We start from the raw sequence: 25,545 nt of genomic DNA on the forward strand, positions 1-25,545 counted from the left end.
CTAATCTGACAATAAGAGGTTGCTTGTAATTGTCCATATACATACATTGTCCCCAGGATATTGAGAAAGGTTTTGAGATATTACTATCATCAAGCTTAAAAATATAGTCATAAGGACAGTGATAGGCAGGTTTTGGACTAGGGCTTGTGGTGAATGGAGATCAGTGTGACTTAAACATTACTTCCTTTCTGGACTCAATCTTTGCTGTCACATGACCTCCTCCAGACTGCTTTCTATCCAAATAAATGGGTCACATTAGGATTTTATGTTCTTATAGTAAAGAATACACTTAGTAACCTTTTGGTCCAGTACTGTGAAGATGTGCCATCAAATATGTCTGTCTGATTCTCTCTGTCTACCAGCTTTGTTGATCAACATAAAAGTCAAGTAAGAGTTTTGATTCAAGTCTTTTATAATATGAACTTAACAAATCAAAGTCAAGACGTCCTATTTGGAGAGAAAGGTAAAATATATCCTTCATACTTTGATTCAATATTGTAAATTTTGTGAGTTATAAGTACAAATATTGGGTTCTAATGTGTATTAAATAGTGAACTATGAAAAATATCCCACATATATGTCACCAAATAATTAAAATCTTGAAGTTATTCTGAATTATAGTAGTCGTTTATAAATATTTCTAAAACCTTAGGCAAGAATGCACACTTAAGGTTCTTGCCTTTTGCTAGCAAATGATAGGAGAGCAGCAATTTGTGTCTTTGTTCCTATACCCACACCTTTCACACAGCAGAATCTGGAACATGGTTAAAGCCGTAGATTGGGTTGAACATTGATGTTCAGTAGAGTGGTCAAAATGGGAAGGATATGAACCTGAAAGTTCATTATCTGAATGTCAGATATATAAGAGCAGAAGTTACCCAGGTAGTAGGAGGCTGTTGTTTGGTTACAGGCTAATACAGAAGTCATAAAAACATTTCTCATATATTTTGGTGATATGTTTTACTCAGGAAGCAGTCTGTTAGGATCTACAGAGAAATTAGCATTCTTAGATGGTACTGTGTAATTCTAGTATCTTCTTCAGCAGTGTTTTCTTAATTATAGGAGAGCAGAGTAGCTCCCTAGGAATTTAAAATTTTTTTTTGGAAAAACAAAGCACTGAAGACAGAGGGATCAGAGGAATGTAACTTAGAAAAATTGGTGAAAACATTGCGGTATATTGATTGACTGATTCACAGTACTACATCCTAGTCCAAAAGCAATGTGGATCTTCATGTAGTTGTTTAGCTTGTGCTTGGGAAAATATAGATCTTCCTCCTTTTCCCTTTCCACATGTCCTCACTTTACAGTGACTTCCTTGCCTGTTTCTCCTTACAGTTGGCCTCTACAGCAGCTTCAGGCTCAGAGATTATAGTGATTAAGGAAATAACATGGGCTGAAATAAGTGAAAGCAGGTGTAATAAGGAGCAGTTGGCTTGGGGTGGGTCAGGAGACCTGAATGAAAATCATGATGCTGCCATTCCTTACCTATGCTCCTGGAGCTGAGGGAACACGTTTTAATTGGCCTTCCAGAAATTCTCAAAAACAATTTTATCTGTACTTCACTGGCCAAAACTTGGTCAGGTGGCCCTGTCTAACTGCAACAAAGCCTGAAAAAGGTAACCTTTATTTCATATGTCTGGCTAAAAACCAGGGCTCTTTTTTTTTTTTAAGGAAAATTGGAGAATGAATAATCGGAGGTATCTGCTAGTCTTTGTTAGATGAAGCCTATAGTGTTGAGAAAGAGGCTTTTAAACGAAAATGCTCAAAAATAAATTATGGAATACTTTGATGTTATGAGGTAGATAGATAACATATGTTTTTGTCCACAGTTCCTGGCTCGTAACTACCATAGTCCTTGATAAACAGACTCTCTCTCTCTTTCTCCTGCCTGCCTTTCACCTGCCCACAGCAGGACTCTAATCTGATTGAAGATCATAAGACTTTCATTCCAGGGAGCATCCTGCCCCATACCCTGGAGGAAGGAATGCTACACAGAGAGGTCAAGAAGAATCTGAACAGACAGGCCTGCTGGGTTTAGATCATACCTTTTTTATCCAGTCACATTTCAACATGGTTGTCCATGTTTTAGTCATGCTTATGAAGTCCCCATAAAAAGGCCTCATAAAAAGTCCCCAATGAAGTCCCGATAAAAAGACCCAAGAGGGCAGAGTTTGGGAGTTTCCAGATAGCTGAACATGTTGAGGTTCCTGGAGGGTGGCATACCCGGGCTGGCAGGGAAGCTGCGTACCCCTTTCCCCATACTCTATCCTACACATCTATATTAGTCTGTTCTCATGCTGCTAATGAAGACATACCTGAGATTGGGTAATTTATAAAGGAAAGAGGTTTGATGGACTCACACTTCCACAATCATGGCAGAAGGCAAAGGAGAAGCAAAGTCACATCTTACATGGAGGCAGACAAGAGGGCATGTACAGGGGAACTCCCCTTTATAAAACTGTCAGATCTCATGAGACTTAGTCACTGTCATGAGAACAGCACGGGAAAGACCCGCTCCCATGATTCAGTTACCTCCCATTGGGTCCCTCCCGTGACACGTGGGAATTATGGTAGCTACAATTCAAGATGAGATTTGGGTGGGGACACAGCCAACCCATAGCATCTCTTCATCTGTATGCTTTGCAGTGTCCTTTATAATAAGCTGATAAATGTAAGTAAGTGTTTCCCTGAGTTCTATGAGCTGCTGTAGCAAATTATTTGAATCCAAAGAGGGATCACGTGAACCCCAGCTTGAAGCTAGTCAGTCAGAAGTTCTGGAGGCCTGGACTTGTAAATTTCACTGAAGAGGGCAATCTTGGGAACTGAGCCCTTAACCTGTGGGATCTAGCACTATCTCCAGGTACACAGTGTCAGAATTGATTGGAGGACACCCAGTTGGTGGCTGCTGCAGAACTGACTGATTGCTTGATGATGGGGAGAACCTCCTCATACCTCACATTTGGTCACAGAAGTCTTCTGTGATGATTGTTGTGTTGGTCTGAGAGCAGAGGAAAAACATGGTTTAAGTGTTTACAAACAAATACCTCTTTGATAAAGTTTTATCCTTTTGGTTTTGGTAATATAGAATCGGTCATAAAAATCTTTTAAATGTAACTAAATACCACACTGTACTTATAAGAAATTGAGAGAAATTGCCAGGGACAGAAATAAAGAAGAAACTAATAACTGCAATGGTGTGTGAACTGTGACTTACTTGGGGGAGGAGAGGTGTCATGATTCATGGAATTCTAGGCACTTGGACTTTAGTGCTCATGTGGGGACAGAAAACTAGACCTTGGGAAGCTGGAAGAAATACACCCAAGCAAAAATGCCACCTACCTAACGCCAGAATTCTCATCAAAAGGATGGACAAGGAAAAAATCTTATGTCTGGTATAAGCTGATGACATGAAACCTACAAATTTCCTCCTGGGCTCAGAGTAGAAAAGAAGACTCTTCTGAGAATGTGTACACATGGCTCCATACCACCTCATGTGGGCTCAGGGTTAGAAGTTACATTACCCAAGCAGAGAAGGAGCAGACATAGCTGGCAGAAAGAAAAGCAAAACTTCTTTGGAAGGAAAAGCCCTTAACACTGGCCATATGTGATTCCTATGGATAAAATCTAGATGAGAATGAGCTCGTAATCCAAAGCACAAAATATATGAAGTTCTGTGATCAAGAGTCAGTAAACTGAATGATTGGATTCCTAACAGCTGGATAATAGGATAATTTGGTTGAGTCTGTTAATTAAGTATATTCAGAATCATTGAAGATACAATGAAAAATTAGCATGAAAAAGCAGATTGCTATAAAGAATCAAATAGAATTTCTAGAAATGTAAATATAGCCATTGGAGGCCAGGTTGGCTAGACAGCATATAAGAACTGTAGCAGCAGTTAATAATCTGAAAGATAATTTTGAAGAAACTGCACAGAATGTAACACAGAAATGAAGATATGTCAAATATTACGAAATATTTTTAACATGTGGAAAATAGACTGAGACAGTCCAAAATCCATCTGTTAAGGGGTTACAGATGAGGAGGAGAGAGAATGAGAAAGGCAGTATCCCAAGAGATAATGGTTGAAAAGTTCCCAGGAAGGAACAAAGACATTAATCTTCAGATTCATATGTCCTGAGCAAGATCAATAAAAATATTTAGTCACATTGAAGTGAAACTGTAAAATCAAAGATAAAGAGAGACAGGACAGACTTCCTACCAAGGGACTGCAGTTGACCTGATTATAGACTAATCCATCGCAACAGACAGAAGCCAGAGGACAGTGGGCTATATCTCCAAAAGTGAGGGAAAATAACTGCCACTTAGATTTCTATACCTTGGTAAGTTATTTAGGAATGAGAACAAAATAAATTTATTTTCATAAGAGACTGAGAGTTTACCAGTATCAGATCATCATTGAAAGAACCACTGAAGAGTGCATATCAGGAAGAAATGAAATGAATTAACATAAAATGGGGTGAAATTCAAGAAGCAATGGAGAACAAAGAAATTAGTAAAAATGAGAGCAGTTCTTAACCATTGATTGTATGCAACAACAATTATTATTATTTTAAAAGAAGTTACAATGAAGTGGATTTCAAATAGTGAACAACTGATACGCAAGATAGTGGGGCATGATGAGTTAAAGTGTTTCATGGGGGAAACCAAGATCCCTTCTTCATGTCATAATTATCCAGGTGGATTAGAATCCTACATGTGATAAGTAAAACTTTGAGATATTTAGAGGAATATATATGTTTCGATGTTCGAAACAAGATAAAAAGCAAAACCTAGAATGGAAAGTATTACTACATTTCACTTCATTTAAAATATTTAATAAAATAAAAAGAAGTCCTGGAATGGAAAAAGATATTTATAGTACATAGCCCTCACAAGGACTACATATCCTAAATGTGTAGATCTACAAATTAATAAGAAAAAGAAAACACAATAGAAAAATGAAATAGAAATTCACTGGCCTTAAAGAAGGCAAAGGAGTAGCAAAATCACATCTTACATGGAGGCAGGAAAGAGAGCATGTGCGGGGGAACGCCCCTTTATAAAACCGTCAGATCTGGTGTGACTTATTCACTATCACAAGAACAGTGTGGGAAAGACCCACCCCCATGATTCAGTTACCTCCCCTTGGGTCCCTCTCATGACACGTGGGAATTATGGGAGCTACAATTCAAGATGAGATTTTGAATTGAATCTTCTTCACAACTACCACTTCTTTATTTCATTTTATTTTATTGAGACAGGGATTCACTCTGTCACCCAGGCTGGAGTATGGTGGTGTGATCACCCCTCACTGCAGCCCCAACCTCCTGGGCTCAAGATATCCTCTTGCCTCCGCTTCCTGAGTAGTTGGGACTACCTCATACATCACCACACCCAGCTGATATATTTTTTAAAAAATTGTAGAGACAGGTTGCCACCGTGTTGCCCAGGCTGGTCTCAAACTGCTGGGCTCAAGTGGTCCTCCCACCCCAGCCTCCCAGAGTGCTGAGATTTTCGATGTGAGCAAGGCACCCAATCTGTCTTTGAACCTGGTCTGGGTGCATATACTCTGTAATGTGCTGGGAATTTATGAGCTTATTATGGATCCATGCAAATAAACAGTACACAGTTCTGTATTTCGGGGATGGATAACTTACTCCATTTCTTTGAACGTCAGCCGTTTTCTCTTCTTTCATAGGTAACTGAATATTTTAGACTGGGAACATTTCAGACTTTTCTCTTAGATGATGAGACTAAATTTCTAAACAATACTCTTCAAGTAAAAATTTTAACCCATTTATGCCTAGTGTTCCATTGTATCCTGGGACACTGAGCCAGGAAGACTGAGGGAAGGGTGGTAGAGCATGAGGCAGTGAAACCCACAAGAAAAAGCCAGACAGTTGGAATAGTTTTATCTCCTTGGACGTATTTGGAGAATATCTAACTTATAGTGCCACAGAGGTTCTAGATATTTATAAACTTTGGGCCTGGAGTTGAGTAGCCAAACACTATTTCTGGACCTAGCTAGTTAATAGTACATCAAGAGGTGGAGTCTCTTGATTCTGTGGGCCAAGGGAAAAGGCAGTATTTGCATGTAGTTTTCATTTAATCTTTACAGTTTGTGGGCTTAGTATTTATTTGTCCATTTTATAGTTGAAAATGCTAAAGTTTGCAGAAAGTTAAGTTATTTTTCCCAAGGTAACCTAACTAGGAAGGGATGAAGCTGGCATTTGAACATAGGCCGGAGGGATTGCAAAACCCATATACTTTCATTCCAATATAACAAGTTGTGTAATGTGAAAAAACACTGGGTTGTGTGTTGTAATACGGAAGTTCTGGTCCCAGACCCATTTGCTGCCTGTGTGACCCTGTTGAGAGCCCCTATAGATTAAGTTAACTCTTTTGTACAGTTGCACTAATAGTATATGTCTGCTTGCCTTTTAAAAAATAATACTCCATTCCAAAATTTATCTACATCTTTACATACATATATTCCTATAAGACATGAACTTTTGTTTTTTTACTCATTTTTGTACAACCTGTTTTTTTGACCCTAGTGTGTATCTTGTGACTGTTTCTATGGTAGCACCTCTAGATCTACCATACCCCTTTCCATAGTCACAAACTATTCCATGGGTGTGCCATAATTTATTTAACCATTGTCCTGCTGCTGGAAATTTTGATTGTTTCTATTTTTTCACTATTGGAAACATGCTGCAGTGACTATCCAGGGATCTTAAGTACATGCAAATATTGAATTGTTGGATCTATAGCTATTAAATTTTAATAGAAACTTAAAATTATCTTTCAGAATGGTACGCTAAGATTTACTTCTACATGTAGTAAGTAATGAGCAGTTTTCTTACAAGTACTGTATCCCTGAACAATATACATATATTTTTGTAAATTTTAAAAATAATATGTCCTTCTGTAATGTATATATTTTATTTAATATTATATTTAGGAAATTTATACATATTGACACATGTACTTCTAGTTAATTTACTTTCACTACTGTAAAATATACCACTTTATTAATATTTCATTAAACTGATATAATTTCCATTTTTATTGATATTTTTGTGAAGATTGATAAATGGTCAGTTTATATAGTCCCTGTTTATTAAAAACAAAATTAACAAGCACCTTATTCTGTTACTCAGATCCTTTTTCTTATTTGGCTTCTCTATTTGATCTGTCCATTTCTAGTTGAGATCTATTCAAGTCTCAGCCATGATTGTGAACTGATAAATTTTCATTGCTATTCTCTAACAGTTTTTCCATTATGTAATTTTAAGCTGTTTAGTTCATGTGTGTAATATCTTTTTGGTGAGTTTTTCTTTGTCCCATTTAATGCTTTTGACTCTTAATTCCATGTATTTTTTAACATTCTGGGTAATGTTTAACTGTGACTCTTGTAGGGGACATTTTTATGGCTTTTTAAAAAACGCAGTGTAAGAGCTGCTCTTTTTCAATGGGGAAGTTTAAACCTATCCTATTTATTGTGATTGAGAACATGTTTGCATTTATTTTTGCTGTGTTATTATGAGCATGTGTTACCACTTTATCACCTGGCATTAGATTGGTCCAGTTTCTTATTATTTCTCTCCCTCGAGTAGTTTGAAAGTCATGCATCTTGTTTCTGGTCTTCAATTGGTTACACATAACATTTAAACAGTTTTTTATATACATCTGAAACTTGAGGAAAAATCAGTATCAGAAAATTTTTTATTCCAAAAAAGTTCATTGAACATGTTTTATTACATGGCCCTCCCCACCTTATATTTTTCTGAAGTCAGCTACAGTATTAGTACCACATAGGTATTGGTTTTTTAATATTATGTTTTAATTTTTTTATATTTTAATTTTTAAAGCAATCACCATTTAACAATTATAGTAAGCTTTACACCCACATTCACTTATTCATTTATTCAGCAAATAGTTGAGAGCCTGCTAGAAGCCAAAAACTCTTCTAGGCACTGGGGAAACTAAAGTGTACCAAGTAAACAATTCCTGCGTTCATGGAATTTATATTGTGGAATGCAGGAGACAAATTTTGTATTTCTCAGCATATTTATAATATTTGAAGGCTAGATGAGATCATCAAGTGGGTAATTGTAGATTTAAAAGAGGAAAGGAGGTCCAAGGATTGGCCCTAGGGCAGTGTAGTTGGGAAGTACCAGCAAAAATACCAAACAGGAATACCCAGAGGGATAGGAGGAAAAGCAAGACAGTGAAATCTTACAAACAGAAAATAAATGATTTCAAGGGGAAATGAGCCACCAACTGTGTCAAATGCTATAAGAGGAAAACTGAGAAGTGACCTTTGGATTTAGCAACAAGGAGGTCATTGATGACCTTGACAAGCAGTTTTGGTGGCATGGTAGAGAAGAGAGCCTTGCTGGAGTAAGATCAAAAGAGAATGAGAGGAAATGTAAACAACACTCTCCAGTAGCCTTGCTGTAAAGGGAAGGAGAAAAATGGCAGGGAGGAGAGCAAAGGTAGCTAAATAGAGAGGTGGGACAGGGCACTTTCTAAGGTGGGAGGAATAGCAACGTGCGTTATGCTGAAGAGAAGTATACAGTGGAAGAGGAAAAAATAGGTTGGCAGGGCCAGGGCAGTATTGCTGAACCAAAGTCTGAATAGGCAGGAAAAGAGGAGGTCTACACGCTGAACCACTATGCTATACTGCCTCTAGAGAAAAAGACTTTCATTTATATCATCTTTCAATCAAATAATGAGATGATGTATGTGAAAGTACTTTATAAACTTGTAAAGAACCCTATAATGTAAGCTACTATAATAATACAAGTAGAGACTTAAATTTTTTTTTGTTTTTTAACATGATACATAATATTTGTATGTATTTATGGGGTATGTATGATATTTTGATACATGCATACAGTATGTAATGGTCAAATCAAGGTATTTAGGTTATCCATCCCCTTGAACATTTATCATTTCTTTGTGTCAAGAACATTTCAAATCTTCTCTTCTAGCTATTTTGAAATATTTGAATTTTATTATTAATTACAGTCACCCTACTGTGCTATTGAACTCTAGAATTTAATTTCTTCTATCTTACTGTGTTTGTACTCATTAACCAATCTGTCTTCATTTCCCCAACCCCCACTCACCCTTCCCATTGTCTGATAACTATCGTTGTACAATTAGAGGCCTTAAAAATTATAAATGGTCAGTTGCTTTATCTAGCAACTTTTAAAAACTTTGATCTCAGCCAGGGAAGTACTATTAGCTTGTCTTCAGCTGTGTGTATTTCCACACAGACACATTTACTAAGCATCAAAACATTTCACTTAGAGTACTTGGGATTTTCCCACACTGGGAATTTGAGGTTTAACCTTTCGACCACCCAGCAAGCAAAGAAAATGCTACCTCTTTTATCTTCAAGATGCCTTTAAATAAGCCTGAAGCCATTTGGGAAAACCAAATGTAATACTTCCGTGAACATCTTTTTTAGCTACTTGAATAGAATCCCATGCAAGTCCATAAGATTCTTGCCCAGATAATATAGTGTAGAAATATAAATTTGCAAGATTATTTTTTATGTTTTATAAAAATGTTGGTACAGTTGCCAACATAGGGTAAATCCTAATACCAGTGCTCAATTCCCTACATGAAATTAATACATTTTAAAATCACTCTTTAAAATTTTGAATAAAACAAATGTGTCTTAAAGAAACTAATAAGGATGAGTAATCTAAATAATTTTGGTGAATACAAATGATTTTAATTTTTTCTTCTTTCATTGTTCATTCTCATTTCTCTGTTTCATGGTTGCTAAAAGGTAAGGTATTATGAAGAGTAAGGTATTATGCAGTTTAGATAATTGATATAATTGTTTTAAATTGCCTCTTTTAGGGTATTATCAGCTGGTAGGCGTAAGTTTCTCTAATCGTCACGTAGTGAATCCTTTATCTGGCATTTAATCTTGCCTCCCTGGGAAAACTAGACCTTAACACAGAGTAAATTTTTGAATTGCTGACCTGAAGTAACGTGAGCCTGTGCCTTGGCAATGAACCTTTGTTTTCTGTTTTTATAGGAAGGATAATGATGTACTCTGTTGCCTGAAGGCCCTAGCCTCACTACCTTAACAAGTAACATCTAAGTACTTGTTGCAAAGGTCTGAGTTTGGAAATTCCAGAGAAGATAATTGTATTGACACAATATTTTTATTTCTCTTGGAAAGATGAGGTAATTTAAAAATGAAACTTTTGTCATTTTTTAAGCTTCTCATCTTAGTTCTGTCAACATGACTTAAAGCATCCACAAAGTTACCTAAAAAGAATTATTACTTAATTTTTATGAAGAAATCATGTATATTTTTATCATTTCAACGTAAATTCTCATAAATAGCTCACAATTTCTCAATAAAACAGAAGAAATAGAGCTTTCTAGAGGTAGAAAGAAGAAGATTCCCTAAACGTTTTTAGCAAATGTGAAAAGGGTGTCAGGCAATTCCCATAAAATAATTTCCTAGAAGGTGTAAGGTGTAATTTCCTAGAAGGAGTAACATGAAATGGCAAATTTCAGTTATCTTTTAGCTCTCGATTTCTGTGATTTCATGTTTCTACTGTGTGGCCTCACACTTATAAATAAGGTAAGTCATGTGCCAGATCTGTGATCTGTGCTTGGGCAGTTTTCTGCAGGAGCTTTGCAAGGTCTTTTTGATAGAAAAAAAATTCCGTTTCAGCAAAATTTGCCACATCTAAAAATACTGCAATGATACCTTACCTTGAACTTCACAATGTCTGTATTTTCCTATTCGGTGAAAAATAGCACTATAAAAAGTTTCACATATCTAGTTAGAATATTCCCATATGAAGCCAAGAAATTGTAATATTATTACATTTACTAGGTAATATTTGACAAAATCATACATGCCATGATTTCATTATTTTGAAGTTTGATATTTTATTTTCAGAATGGATTTTACTATATGAATGAAAGAAATGAAGTTGTTAGGATTTAAAACTTAAGTTTATATACATATATGTATTTGCAGGGAGTTTTATATTTTGTTTCTGTTACTTAGATTTTAGATTTAGAATTTTTGGTTATTTTTGTTACATACTTTGAGTATAGCAATCTGCCACCAAGTTTAGGAATAATTCAGTTGCGTAATTATAGAGCAAAATGTGAAGACCTGTAGGTAGTTCAGTCAGTTTTTGTAAATTAAACTGTAGGATACTAATAATACTTACTGTTCAGTCTCCCTTAGGTAATGTGGGTAGGTTTGTGGAGGCAGAGCAAAAACCATTTGTTTACATTCAACATCTCTCAACATTCAAGGACTGAGGACCAGACCCAAATGCTTTCTTTTTCTTTTTCTTTTTCTTTCTTTCTTTATTTTTTTTTTTGAGACAGAGTCTTGCTCTGTCGCCAGGCTGGAGTGCAGTGGCACGATCTCAGCTCACTGCAACCTCTGCCTCCCAGGTCCAAGCGATTCTCCTGCCTCAGCCTCCCAAGTAGCTGGCATTACAGGCGCCTGCCACCATGCCCGGCTAATTTTTGTATTTTTAGTAGAGATGGGGTTTCACTATGTTGGCCAGGATGGTCTCGATCTCCTGACCCCATGATCCGCCTGCCTCAGCCTCCTAAAGTGCTGGGATTACAAGCATGAGCCACCATGCCCAGCCCCAAACGTTTTCTTAATCTGTTGCAGTGTTTTGAGAAAAGGTCAGAGTTACAGAAGCATTTTGCCAAATTTGGAAAACAAGGCCAGGCAGAGTACAAGTGCAAATAACATTAAATATCAAGCCCATGGCTATGTCTAAGAATTTGGAAAGAGATTACAGTCTGCAGGAGATGAAATGTATGGAACGGTCAACCTAAGTGAATCACAGCAGTTTAGTGTTTCCTGAAACAATGATGAAGGTGATTTAGAAGTGTTACCTCCCATGAGGCTTTTAATTTTACAAATGTGGTTTGTTTTGGAAGTGAGTCTCTCCATCTTTCTTAAACTTACTCTAATGTTTTTCTTTTTAGTCCTTAATATTCCATGAGTCCCTGATGTTGTCACCCAAAGTTGGTATGACAGAGAGACTGCAAACTGTTGAGCACAATTTCTTCTCCTTTTCCATAATAGTTAGGGTATAGATGTCCAGCTCTTCTTCATTTTCCATCCTTCCTTGCACTTAAGTGTGGTTGTGTGACTTAAGTCTCTTCAGTTGAAGGTGAGCAGAAGTGATTTACACCACTTCTAGGCCTGGCCTATAAAAGCTTCTCACATGAACTTCTCCCATACTTTATTTCCCTCTCCCTTCGTTGATAATGACAGAGTCATCATCTGCCTGGGTCTCTGAATGACTATATAAAGCAGAGCTCCTTGATCCCACTCCCAGCCCCTGTCCTAGTACGTTCTCTTGGGGCTCTTATGTGAGAAAGAAAGACACACACTTGTGTTGTGTTGGAGCCATTACATTTGAGGAAGTTAGCCTACCCTGTCTAATACAGTAGAGAAGGGATTAATTGGTGAAGGTCTTGATCATTGAGAAGGGAGATGATTGTTTTTGGATAAAGGTGAATTAACTGTCAGCTAGACATGTCTCTTAAGTCCTCCCAGTATGCAAGTTCACCTAACTGCCTGCCTGTACGTTCAACCTCACCACACACACTAAGACCCACAGAATATAAGGAGCTTTAGATTAATAGCTAATTGGCCGCTTGACATTATTAATGTAACGGATTGATCCCTGTGATTTAGCCCCAGTCTTCTATCCGAATCCCTGTTTCAGATTCCTACCTTAGAAGGTCACTTAAAAGATCCCAGTGACCTTATGTCAATTCCCCAGGGACTACATTTCTTCTTCCTGAATGGAGGCTCCTCTTATCTACTTACTCTTCTTTGAATAGTGGGCTTCAGTCAATTTGCCTGCTGCTTGAACCTCTTTGTAATCTCCTCTATTCCTGGCTGAGGTTCATAGTCTGGGTCTTGAAGTTGGTTAAGGATTGTGCCAAATGAATCATATGCTGCATCTCCCATACCTTTTCTGTCTGGCTTCTTGTTCCCTCCACTTGCTGCGTGCTCCTGCAGTCCTCCGTGTAGTGCTCTCCTGCAGTCTTACTCATTTGAACCTCTTCCAAGTGATATTTATGTTTTTCTTTTTCTTGCAAGAACTTACGGCTCAAGGAATTCATGATTGAATGGAAGAGACAAATACATAAACAGATAATTGCAACCTGGTGTGAATGGAGGAAAGGAGTACAAGTGATGTAATAGGGATATATAAAGGAAATCGCTAGGATTTATCCAGATACTGTGTTGGCTCACAGGGAAGCTGTGTGGTCAGAGTATAAAGTATGCTATCACAAGGGATGTGATTAATTAGGAATCGATGTGGAGCAGTCAGTAGCTTATACAGTAGAGAGGGTGTGGCAGCAGAAGTTTTCTGGAAGGTGGCCTTTGTGAGAATCTGAGTAAAAGAATCACATATTCCATTTGATATGGAACATCGTGGATTCATTTCTTTGGCAATAGCTGGAAAAGTGTTGGAGTCATCGCCAGAGAAATTGCGAAGTTAAGCAGGGAACTGAAGTAGATCTAAAATATTCCTGGAGCTGGCCATGGCAGAGACCATTACGGTTTCCAGAGTTTATCCTAAGCTCAGATGGAAATTAGACTCATTCTTGTTTCTGTCAACAGGTTAAGCTTAGAGTTTGGTTAGTATTAGCTTAGTTGATTTTATGAAGTTCTGTCAGTAAATAACCATTGAATGTGTTGATAACTAGCAGAGCTCTAAACAGACAGGAGTTTAGAAAGAAGCATTAAGGAGATCTGGTAAGTAGCAGCCTAACACCAAGCACTGGGGTGGGCAGGTAAGCATGCACAGGTTCCAGAGGGAACCTGTGGAGCAGGAGGAAGATGTCTCAGGCACAGGTTGACAGGAACCCAGGTACAGACATTGGGAAATCAGGGATGGGTTGGTTCTAAGGATAGGGAGCAAATCAGGAGCTCAGTTCTTGTTCCCAGAACATAACAGGCGACACCCTGATCTCTGGCCTGAGAGTATGTGGTTACCTCCAACCTGGAACAGGATTGGTTCCAAAACTTATATGAAAACAATAATTCAAGGTTCGAACAGTATTAATTATATTTAATCTCTAAGAATTTTTAATTAGAGCAAAGTTTTAACATTGATAATAGCTATAATTTATAATTATTGTTACAATTAATATAAGTTATAATCTATAGAAATTAAGAATTTTTCTTATATAATTGCTTTATTCTATAACTCCTCTCAGTCTGTTCCCTACCAATTTGCAAATGATCTCCTCCTACATTACCACTTTTGAAAGGCATATTTTAAAGTATGTAACACTGAATTGATGATAATGATTTTCAGTTTAGCAGTTTATGGTTTAACACATGAATGAGTATAATTCAGGTTTTCTTGGCTTTAAGGTTAGCTTTCCCTGTTGACCTTTTTTTCGTTTTTTGTTGTTGTTCTTGTTGTTGTTCTTGTTGTTGAGACGGAGTTTCACTTTTGTTGCCCAGGCTGGAGTGCAATGGTGTGTTCTCAGATCACTGCAGCCTCTACGTCTCAGGTTCAAGTGATTCTCCTGCCTCAGCTCCCCAAGTAGCTGAGATTACAGGCACTCGCCACCACACCTGGCTAATTTTTCTGTATTTTTAGCAGAGATGGGGTTTCACCATGTTGGCCAGGCTGGTCTCGAACTCCTGACCGCAGGTGATCCACCCGCCTCGGCCTCCAAAAGTACCCTATTGACTTTTGACATATTATACTTAGCGACAAGTTTTTACTGCATTGGCAATTTGTGATGCCAAAAGTACCATTTACTGAAATAATACATAGTAATGAAAGATGTTTTGGTTGATTTCAGTAGGATTTTTAAATTAGAAATTAACCTTTAAAAGATATATTGGATCTAGGTAAGCAAAAAAGGTATTTAAAATGAAGTAGCTCGGCCAGTGAAACCTATTCCTAGTAATATAAGGATATACCCCTAATCACAGAACCACAGATTCATTGTGCTCCAGTGAAATGGCTATATTTGTTTTTTAAAAGGTCCAGAACATGAACGGGAGACAAGATCATTGTCATTTGTAAACAAGCAAGACTCACAAGAGGTTTAGTAAACTGGTTTAATGTCATGTTCCGCCTTTATTATTGATGTTTTTTTTTTCTTGAATGTTTATAATTGTGATGTTAAAACTTCAGAGACTTTGGGGTTTTTTTAAACTTTGGAAAGTTCAGAAGCAAAGCTCAATCTCTGAAAGGTCTGAGTTCCTTTTGACACTTTGATGGTCTGCTGGCCAGCTGCCGCCTCTTTCTCAGAGGTTCCAGTAGATCGAGTATACTCAGCAGAACTTCATGGACTGCTCCAAGCCAGTCTCCTATGCACTCTGAGGTGTAGCTTGGTCAGAACTGTATCATAGTAACAAACGACAAATTATTCATCTTATGCCATTAGATCATTCTCTAAGTAAACTGTCTGTTGATAAACTCCAGAGAAATAAGCATATGGATTCTTGAAGTGTTTGAAAGTAGTTAGGTGTATGTAGGCAGAACATGATTAAACCAAGCTTATTTATTTGTTTTGTCCTAAAACAGTTTTAGTTAATGTTGGTAATCTTCCAATTGACTAATTATTTTATAATATTTCATTTGTATGTAATAGGCACACAGCAAGTACCTGTTGAATGAGTCAGTGAATTTACATTTGTCATTCGTTGACATTAAATATTCATCTTGGAAACTATATAAGCTTAAAAGAATGCAAATAATAGAGTTTCATCCAATATAGTTTTAGTTTTTGTTTGGGGATTCCTATTTATGCTGCTACTCACCCAACACATTTTAAATATTTGTTTGGGGACTAATATTTACGTTTCTATTCTGATGAAAAGGTGAAGAAACAAGAGGACCAAATGATCTCTAAGGACCATTCTAACTGTAAACTCATTTTCAGAGAACAAAGTAGACCAGGTGAATACCAATTCCTGATCAAAGGTAGAAGATAATTATCAAAACTAACAGCAGCCATTGCTTTTATTGGCAGTTCATTAGAAGCATTCTCTTCAAAACATAGAAAAAGTCAACAGTGCTTAATATTACTGATAATATTCAACATCATTTTTATAGACCTACCACTCTAGCAATAAGGCAACGAAAATGAGATATAAATGCTGAAAAGGAGAAGCTGCAACTGTCACCATTTTGAAAGAATTTGTGATTACCTACTTAGCAAATCTCAGAAAAAAGTTTAGTGAAGGAATTTAATAAGATAGTTGGATATGAAGCAAATACACTAAAGTTAATAGCCTTCCCAAACAAAAAGTAACCAATTGAAAGTGTAATAGAATAAAAGATCCCATTCCCAATTCAAATTACACAGAAATTATGAAATGCTTAGGAATGAATCTACAAAAAAAATTTTAAAATTTATATGAAGAAAACTACAAAACTTTATTAAAAGACATAGTTGAAGACTTGATTAAATAGACATCTATGTTCCTAGGTTGGAAAAATCAATATTGTGAGACTATCAATTCTCCCAAAATTTAATGTCATCTCAAACAAAATACTAGTAGAATTTTTACAACAGAATTTGATACACTGATTTCAAAGTTTACCTTGAATAGAAAATTACGTGTCATCACATATATTTTTAAAAAGATTGACAGGTACAGTCTTGTTTTAATGTCAAAACATATTCAAAAGATATAGTCATTAAGACAGTATGGTATTTGAGTAGAAAGAGACAAATAAGTTTGTAGAAGAGAACAGAGAACTTAAAAACCAACCCAAGTATTGAGTTTCTGTTTCACTCTCCATCCTGTCTCATTCTCCATCCAGATGAGCTGAGTTCTCCTAGTTGATAATAAGTAGACTATTCTGGGATCAGACCAATTTACTGGGTTATCATGGGGAAATTGTTTACTTTTTTTTTTTTCTTTGAGACAGAGTCTCGTGCTATCGATTAGGCTGGAGTGCAGTGGTGTGATTTTGGTGTACTGCAGCCTCCGCCTCCCGGGTTTCGAGTGATTTCAAGTGATTCTCCTGCCTCAGCCTCCCAAGTAGCTGGGATTACAGGCATGCATGCACCACCACACCCGGCCAATTTTTGTATTTTTAGTAGAGACAGGGTTTCACCATGTTGGCCAGGCTGGTCTCGAACTCCTGACCTCAAGTGATCCGCCTGCCTCGGCCTCCCAAAGTGCTGGGATTACGGGCATGAGCCACTACGCCTGGCCATTACTTACATTTAACCGGTCCATTTTTCATCTGAGTGGTATTAATGTGTTTTAGTAGACTGTGTGCTTTATTATACTAAATTGAGCAGAGACAATGGAGGAAGCAACCAGTTGGTGGTAGGGGGAAGCCCTTTTAAGCACCAGGCCTCTGGTTATCTCTTTTATACATATTCTTTTTTTTTAGGATATAACTTTTTTTTTTTTTTTGCCTGGGGCACAAACCCTTTCCAAACTCCTTACTGAACTTCTTTTAAAGTGGTGCTAAATAGAAATGTGGGCCCGCACCTAATACTATTGTCAAAAGCCCCACTTAATATTATTGCTAAGACAACAGGAGTGGATTCGTAAAGTGGAGTTTTAATGAAAACCTTCAACTCTGCTTGGTGAGATTTCTTTTCATACCCTTGCTTAGGTGGTTAAAGAATGCAGACTTTTCTGTAGTTCTGCATGTTTTCTCTCACTTCAACATGGGATGGATTAGAGGTAACAATCACAGGGCATTACTATAAAACTGTAGGAAAGTAGTAATGAGTCCCTGAACAAAAGTGGTGGCAGTGGTTTTGATGTGTGAAATTAGAGAGAGGACTGCAGGCTTTGTTAGTTGATTGTTAGTAGAGGTAAAGGAGGAGGAGGGATTGTCAGCATTAGCTCAAAGAAGGTGGATCACATTCCCAGCTGCAGTGGTCAGGCGGGTTTGGTAAGCTGGGGGATTGATAGACTATGCTTAAGGAAAGAAAGTTTGATGAAAAAACAGGCATCTCAGGAGCAGTAGTGGCAAGAGATGAGAAAACAGGCATCTCAGGAGGTAACAGGGTTTGGTAAGCTGGGGGATTGATAGACTATGCTTAAGGAAAGAAAGTCTGGTGAGAAAACAGGCATTTCAGGAGCAGTAGTAGCACCAGGTAGAGACAGAAGCCACAGATCAAATATAGATGTTATAGGCAGAAACTTGGGGTGCAGAATGGTAGATCGAGGCATGCTTCATTCAGATCATGGTGCAGAAACAGTGGGAGCTCCAGGCTGAGTGGTCCTCCACGAAATACACTGGTGATAAATCATGGTTGATTGATGTCACCTAGGCCCAGGGAAATGGCCTAGCAAGAAAAAAGCAGAAAAGTAAACTCTAGTCACAGACGAGATTGGTTTCCCACCTTGAGACGAAGAAGAAACCCCGAGATATGCATATACAAGGGGACTAAGATGGTAGTCTGATCCCCAAGGACCATTCAGGGAGATGATTGCTCGTTTTTACCAGTAAGCTGTTCAGTATCTCATGTCTCACCCACGGCAGGGCCAAAACAATTTTCCAATACCTGTGGACACCTGAGCAACTGTTATCAATATACTGCTGAGCCAACTTGTCTTTGTTACCAAGTTGCTTTATGTTTCTAAAGCACCATTTTCTTTGAGTCATTGCTCCACTTAAGAATCTCCTAAGACCATTTGTTTACGGTTAAATTAAACTCTGGGGCTTTACTCTGGCATTCAGAAATCATTAGCTCACCATCCTTTTACTACACTTCTCCATGAATATGAATCCTCTGCCCAGGAAGATTATGGCCATCTTTCAAATATGCTGTAGAAACCCCACATGTTCGTATCTTTTCTTGACATTAAAATTTTATCATTTTTCCTGAAGCCTTCTTTTTAAGCCCAGCCTATGGCGCCTTTCTTCTATTTGCTTGCATTTAACCCATTCCGTTTCTCTGTTTGTGCCTTTTGTCTCTCCAGCCAGCATTCTCTCTTTCCATGTAGATTGATATTCATTCCTTAAAGGCAGACACCACAAATTCCATTTCTTATGCCGTTAGAAGTGGGGAGTGAAACTTTTTTTCAGTTTTTATTTGACTACTACTGTAATGTTTTGAGAAGTCTTAGTCTTCAGAATGATGGAAAAGATTAATCATTTGCCTGGCTTTTCATTTAATAAGATGTAACTTAGAAATAAAGTAGTATTCTTGCCAAAAGTTTCTTTGGGTTGTTTTTGTTATGGCTTCTCAAGGTACTAAATATTTAAACAGTTTTTTCTTATATGAAATAATTTTATAAAATACGTGAAAGTATAATTTGTGTGTTACTGATAATCATGTAAATTGCTATAAACTCCATGAAGACAGTTTGACTAAAAAGTCTTCTTTGACTAATCAGTTTCACTCCTAAGGATTAAGGGAGGCTAGGCAGGAGAGTCGCTTGAACCTGGGAGGTGGAGGTTGCAGTGAGCTGAGATCATGCCACTGTACTCCAGCCTGGGTGAGAGAGTGAGACTCTGTCTAAAAAAAAAAAAAAAAAAGAACTTACCCTGAAGAACTGTTATGGATATTTCTGAATATTTTCAAGGTTGGTCATTATACCATTGTTTTGTAATAGCAAAAGATTAGAAGTCAACATGAATAACTAAGTAGAATTGTTTATGTTATACTATAAACATTTTCTATGGAATATTATACAGTTAACAAAAATGGTCTTCTGCAGGAATAGTGACACAGGAAAATGGCCCCGAAGTTTTAGTAAGTAAAAAGGTCAGATTACTGAACGATATATATGGTATAATCCCATTTTCTTTGCCAAAAGAAAGCAAAAACAATTCTATCTATAAATTTTTAGATTGTTTCTTCTAATTTTATATGGTAACTACTAGAATATTTAGTGACATAGAAAAATGGCCCTGATAATTGATAAGTGAAAAAGATCAGGTTATTGAACAGCATGTATGGTAAAATCCCACTTTTTTGCCAAAAAGAAAACAAAATTATACTTAACAAATTTTTTACAATTCTGTCTTCTAAATTACATGTAAGAGCTTTGCATTTCTCTTGTAATCAGGAAAATAAATCCTTTTATTAAAAAAATTTGCTCTAGTTACTTCAGAGAGAAAATAACAATGGAAAATTATCTGCAAGGAAAGGTCTTGAAGGAAAAGAGACCCCTCACCCCATATGCACACACACTTTCTAATTCTATTAATTTTCAGTCAACTGTAGTTCTAGGTAAAATTCAGACCAATGATGGGCACTATACTGTAGTGATCTGGAATTAGCAATTTCACTTCTAATCTAAATATTACCACTAAATGGTTTCCTTAGTGGTAGTTATAAGTAGCCTATTGGGATTTTACTTTATTCTTTTAGAAAATTAGTGGATGTTAGTGAATAGACTTGTAATTAAATACATTAGCCTATAAGAGTACATAGTAGGCATTCGGCAAGCGCTGGTGTTCCTTCTAAAAGTACCACTGGCTCTATAATTTAATGTTCTTTAAGACTGAAGCTTAAGAAATAAACCAAAAAAAATCACAAATCACTTCTCCAAAGTGCCAGTTTAAAATCCTTAAGCTCTTAATGATGTTTTTTGTAGAATCTTTCGAATATTATTTTATTTATGTGAATAATTTGTTTATAAAGTGATTAACGTTTTTCAGAAAACGATATTTTCACACTTCCTCATTTACTCTGTTTATTCACTTTCAACATAATTAAAAGTATCTTCTAGAGGGAGGTATTACTTCACATCATCCAAATGTATTTGCTTTCTTAACTTTAGGTTGCTATTGGCAGAACAGACATTGAAGACTTAGACCTCTATGCCACATCTCGGGAGAGGCGATTTCGTTTATTTGCTTCTATAGAATGTGAAGGGCAGTTATTCATGACTCCGTATGATTTTATTTTGGCTGTTACAACAGATGAGCCCAAAGGTAAGTATATTTCTGAAATTATCTTAATAATTATATAATTTTTTTATCTCTAGCTTGTGAATGGATGGAGCAGTATAAGTTTTTTAGAAGAACTGAGTAATGTGGTATTTCACATGATATTGTGCTATTCAGTGTTACAGACTGATATTTCTTACAAACTCTTACTCACATCTCTTCTCTTTTCAGAAACTTTCAATTGCTCCATCTTTCTCAGCTTAACACCATCTTACTTTTGATACTCTTTATAAAAGACTCATATTCTGCCTATTCATTCTTATATCAAACCTGAACAGAGTACTTCAGAGGACTGGCTTTGAGGTTAGCCCTGGGCAAGAATTCTACCTGTATCTCTTCTGCATTTGTCATAGCTCCTGCAGTGTAAATATATTAATAGTTTCATTGTCTCTCACCTTTTCATACATTAGAATAATGGTTCTCAAAGTTTTTGGAAGTATGTACATTCTTGCAAATCTCTTAATATCTAACTTAACAGAAGACAGCTGTATTCTCATGTGTGCTTTTTTATTTGATCTGTTATAATATGTTGTTTTCCATGAAATATATGAAGAAAATCTACCTCACAGACATGGACAGTAAAAAAAGGAGTATTTTAATTGCCTTTTTAGATTATTATAGGTACTCTCCTTTGATACTGTATCACAATTGGCTGGTGGTAGTTGCAGCTTCAAAAGTCTCTATAGATGGTGGTAAAAGAGTAATGAGAACTGAGGATTTCTGGCTGGCTTACCTGGATGGATGGCAGTAGGGACCAGGTTTGAGGAGAAAAATCACAATTTCAATTTGGTCATGTCTATTTGAGATACCTTGGCTACATAAAAGGATACAGTGGATTTTTTTTTTAATAATTCATTTCACTTCACTGAAAGATCACTCACTAAAAATCCGTATAACAAATAATCATTTGTTCGACCCATATCTGCTTTAAACTGTCACACAAATACTTTAACTTAGACTAGAACAATTATAGCCATTTTTTCCTCCACAGACAGCAATATGGCAAAAATGAACCTTAAAATAAATCCTCAATAATTTAAAAAATTGGCTACTTGACATAGTAACTTTTAATGAATTTTTGATTCTTTGGATTATTTCCACTGGATGTCAAGGAAGAGATTTAGGTATATATTTAGGATTCATCTTTGCATTATTGCTAATTCATACAATGTGTATGAATGAAATTGCCTAGGGAAGCCGTATAGGATGAGAATATAGATAACCAAAGACTAGGCCTTGAGGAATTTCTGCTCTTTAAAAGATGAATGGACAAAAGGCTTTGAAAGGATGAGAAAAGGGGACATAGGAGTGGCCAGAGACATAGGAAGAAAATCATAAGGGTATGTAGTCATGGAAGCCAAGTAAAATAGCCAGAATTGCCAATTGAGTGCAGTGTTACTGAGAATTCAAGTTAGATGAGAACAGGAAAATGTCCACTAGATTTAAAAACATGAAGGTTATTGATGGTTTTTTAAAATGATGTTTCAGTGGAGTCATTAGGGCAATTGCAGGAGTGAGTAGCAGATGAAGAAATGAAGACGATGAGTGTAAAGGACTCTCTTACAATATTTGATTGCAAAAGAGAAAGGAACTGAAAGGTAGCTGTAATGGAATTTGAAGTAGACACTTTTGATCATGCAAGATTTTAAATTAAAAAAAAAAAAGATTTTAACCAGAAACTATGAGAGTAGCGTTTAAAGAAATGTAAACTACATAAGCAAAAACATGAAATCAAGACAGTATATGGTATAGTCATGGTAGCCACTTTGGGAGTATGTAGGGCCATATGGTGATGGGAAAGGCGAAAAATTAAGTAGAGTTCTTTTTTTTTTTATTTACGAATTTTAAGGCTGTGATAAGTGTTATATCCTTTTTATTTAATCCATTTGGTACAATGTAGATTCTTTATTAGTGAGTTAGTATAGATTTAATACTAATTTGCTAATAAATATAGAGACCATGTTGTACCAAATCAATTAAATAAAAATATATGGAATATTTATATGTCTACTTCTGTATTAAGGTTCTTTTCTGTGTGCTAAGGGGGATACAAAGTCTGTGCACTCAGGAAACTTACAATATTGTAAGACGACGTAAGATACAGAACCATCTCCAAGGTAGAATATGGTTACCTGGCACATGATAGGTACACAATAAATATTTCTTGAAGGAAGGAATTTGTTAGATGCTAAATGGTATTTTATATCAAATTCTATAATTTTTTCAAACATATTTGAAAGCTATTCTTTAAGTGATTGTTAATAATATATATATATATATATATATATTTTTTTTTTTTTTTTTTTTTTTTTTGAGGCAGGGTCTTGCCCTGTCCCCTGGGCTGGAGTGCAGTGACGTGATCACTACTCACTACAACCTCAACCTCCGAGGCTCAAGTGATCCTCCCACCTCAGCCTCCCAAGTAGCTGGGACTGCAGGCATATCCCACCATGCCACCAGCTAATTTTTTAAATTTTTTTGTAGAGAGAGGGTTTTGCTATGTTTCCCAGGCTTGGCTTGAACTCCTGGGCTCGAGCAGTCCACCTGCCTCAGCCTCCCAAAGTGCTGGGATTACAGGCATGAGCTACTGTGCCTGGCCACAGTTTCATATTTTGAAAAATTTTACTTCATTATTTTCTAGAATTTTTTTCTTCAGAATACATTCACTGGAAGCACACTGTTCGATTTTGCTTTTTGGAAATAACTTTTGTGGTGATTCTTCTCATAGATATTTTAAAACCATAACTTAAGAGTAAAAAACTGGTTTCTATTATAGAAAAGTTATACAGGATATTTTACAACCACAACTTCAGTTAATTTCTAACCAGCACTTTTCAAACATAATTAGGAACAATCACAAAAGATCAAGATATTCATAAATCCTGTTTTGAAAGTTGGGGTTTTAGAAAAGGAAAAGAATAGAACAATGTTTCATGTACTGAGTATTAAATCAGATATGTTAAAACTGTAGCGTAATGAAATTTGACTTGTGTTTAAACCTTGGCACTTACTGGCTTTGAAAACTTGGTTATTTAATCTTCTGTTTCCTCATTTATAAAAATAACAGCCTCATGAAGTTTTTCTTGAAGATCGAATGAATTATGGTTAGTATAGTACCTGGCACACAGTAAACATTTAATATTGATATGTCATCATCATCGTCACCACAATTCATAGCCATGATTTTTATTTTTTTTCCCCAAGAGGAGACTTGCTCTGTCAACTAGGCTGGACCGCAATGGGGTGATCTCAGCTCACTGCAACCTCCGCTTCCTGGGTTCAAGTGATTCTCCTGCCTCAGCCTCCTGAGTAGCTGGGATTACGGGCAGCTGCTGTCATGCCCAGCTAATTTTTGTATTTTTGCAGAGCTGGAGTTTCACCATGGTTTAACCATATTGGCCAAGCTGGTCTCGAACTCCTGACCTCAGGTGATCCTCCTGCCTCGGTCTCCAAAGGGGTGCAATTACAGGCGTAAGCCACCACGCCCAGCCCATAGCTGTGATAATTTTTAAGCAAATATTTACACGGCACACCATTTTTTTCCCTGTTTAAAATCATAGCCATTATTTTTGAAAGTTTTTGATATCATTTTATGATGACATTCAACAGGGAAAAAATGGTATGCTGTGTAAATATTTGCTTAAAAATTATAGATCAAATAAATGTTGAGATATCTGATTGTTGATTATGATTTTGCATTATAATCTTGTTTTGCATACTTAAATAGAACCTAAATGGTGACTTTCTTTTCTAGAACTAAAGTCAGTAATTATTTTCCAACATAGCATCAAGAATTATTTTAATGTATATTTTAAAAAATATATTAAATTTTTCAGACATACAAAAACGTATTAAAAATATAATGAACATCAACCTACAGCTTAAGAAATAATATTTCCACTAGAATTGAAGTCCTTCTTCACCTAAGTTATATTTATATATGCAGTAACTTCATATGAAATAAGGAATTCAGAAAATCCTTTGAAGAACAATCTTAATGGCTCTTTAGTCTTCATTTAAAAAGATAATAGTATTGAACATGGTGACATTTCCGACAGAATGAATATGTCTTTTGTGAATAATTTACCATGGAAATCTCATAAACCCTGCAAAACTCAAGAGTACGTCTAACTTCCTCTTTCGATAAATATTTTCTGAGCATTGCATAAGAGCATGTGCATGTACTTTTCTACCATTTATTTTTCTTCTTTTCTTACTGCTGTATTTTAAGAGCAACAGAATAATAAATACTATTTGTATTGTTCTGTTCATTGTTAAAAGGGAAGTGTCTTTGCACCAGTGTCATAGTTAAGTTTACATGCTAAATTCTAATTTGTAGACCTGTGATTTGAATCACTTGATTACACATTTGTATCAACTATCTTGGATAGAGGAAGGATGTTGTTGCTACATAAAGAAGAAATCTATCATTAGAAACATATTTCTTCTCTTTTGATTTTAAATTGAGTTGTTTTGTTGCCTAATAAAGAAAAAATTACACAGCAAAAATTGCTTTTTTTGTAATTTTGAATTTGATATATTGTTAATTATACAGAAATAGCCCCATTGCCAGGTAGAAAAAGATGTTGGTTGA

The 25,545-nt window shown here is 36.3% G+C and overlaps 1 protein-coding gene across 7 annotated transcripts in view; it reads left to right on the forward strand.

Annotated features, from left to right (window-relative positions):
* Positions 1-25,545, forward strand: part of MICU3 (mitochondrial calcium uptake family member 3) — a 121,914-nt gene that overhangs the window by 16,106 nt on the left and 80,263 nt on the right. For all 7 annotated transcript variants that reach the window (XR_010134923.1, XR_010134924.1, XM_063709073.1 and 4 more), the window contains exon 2: positions 20,783-20,936. Coding sequence is in view for 5 of the 7 variants with exons in the window: in XM_063709073.1 (XP_063565143.1) it covers positions 20,783-20,936 (154 nt within the window). In the remaining 2 variants the exon portion in view is untranslated. The remainder of the gene's footprint in view (positions 1-20,782; positions 20,937-25,545) is intronic.

This window comes from Gorilla gorilla, chromosome 7, assembly GCF_029281585.2.
Source record: "Gorilla gorilla gorilla isolate KB3781 chromosome 7, NHGRI_mGorGor1-v2.1_pri, whole genome shotgun sequence".
NCBI classification, from domain to species: Eukaryota; Metazoa; Chordata; class Mammalia; order Primates; family Hominidae; genus Gorilla; species Gorilla gorilla.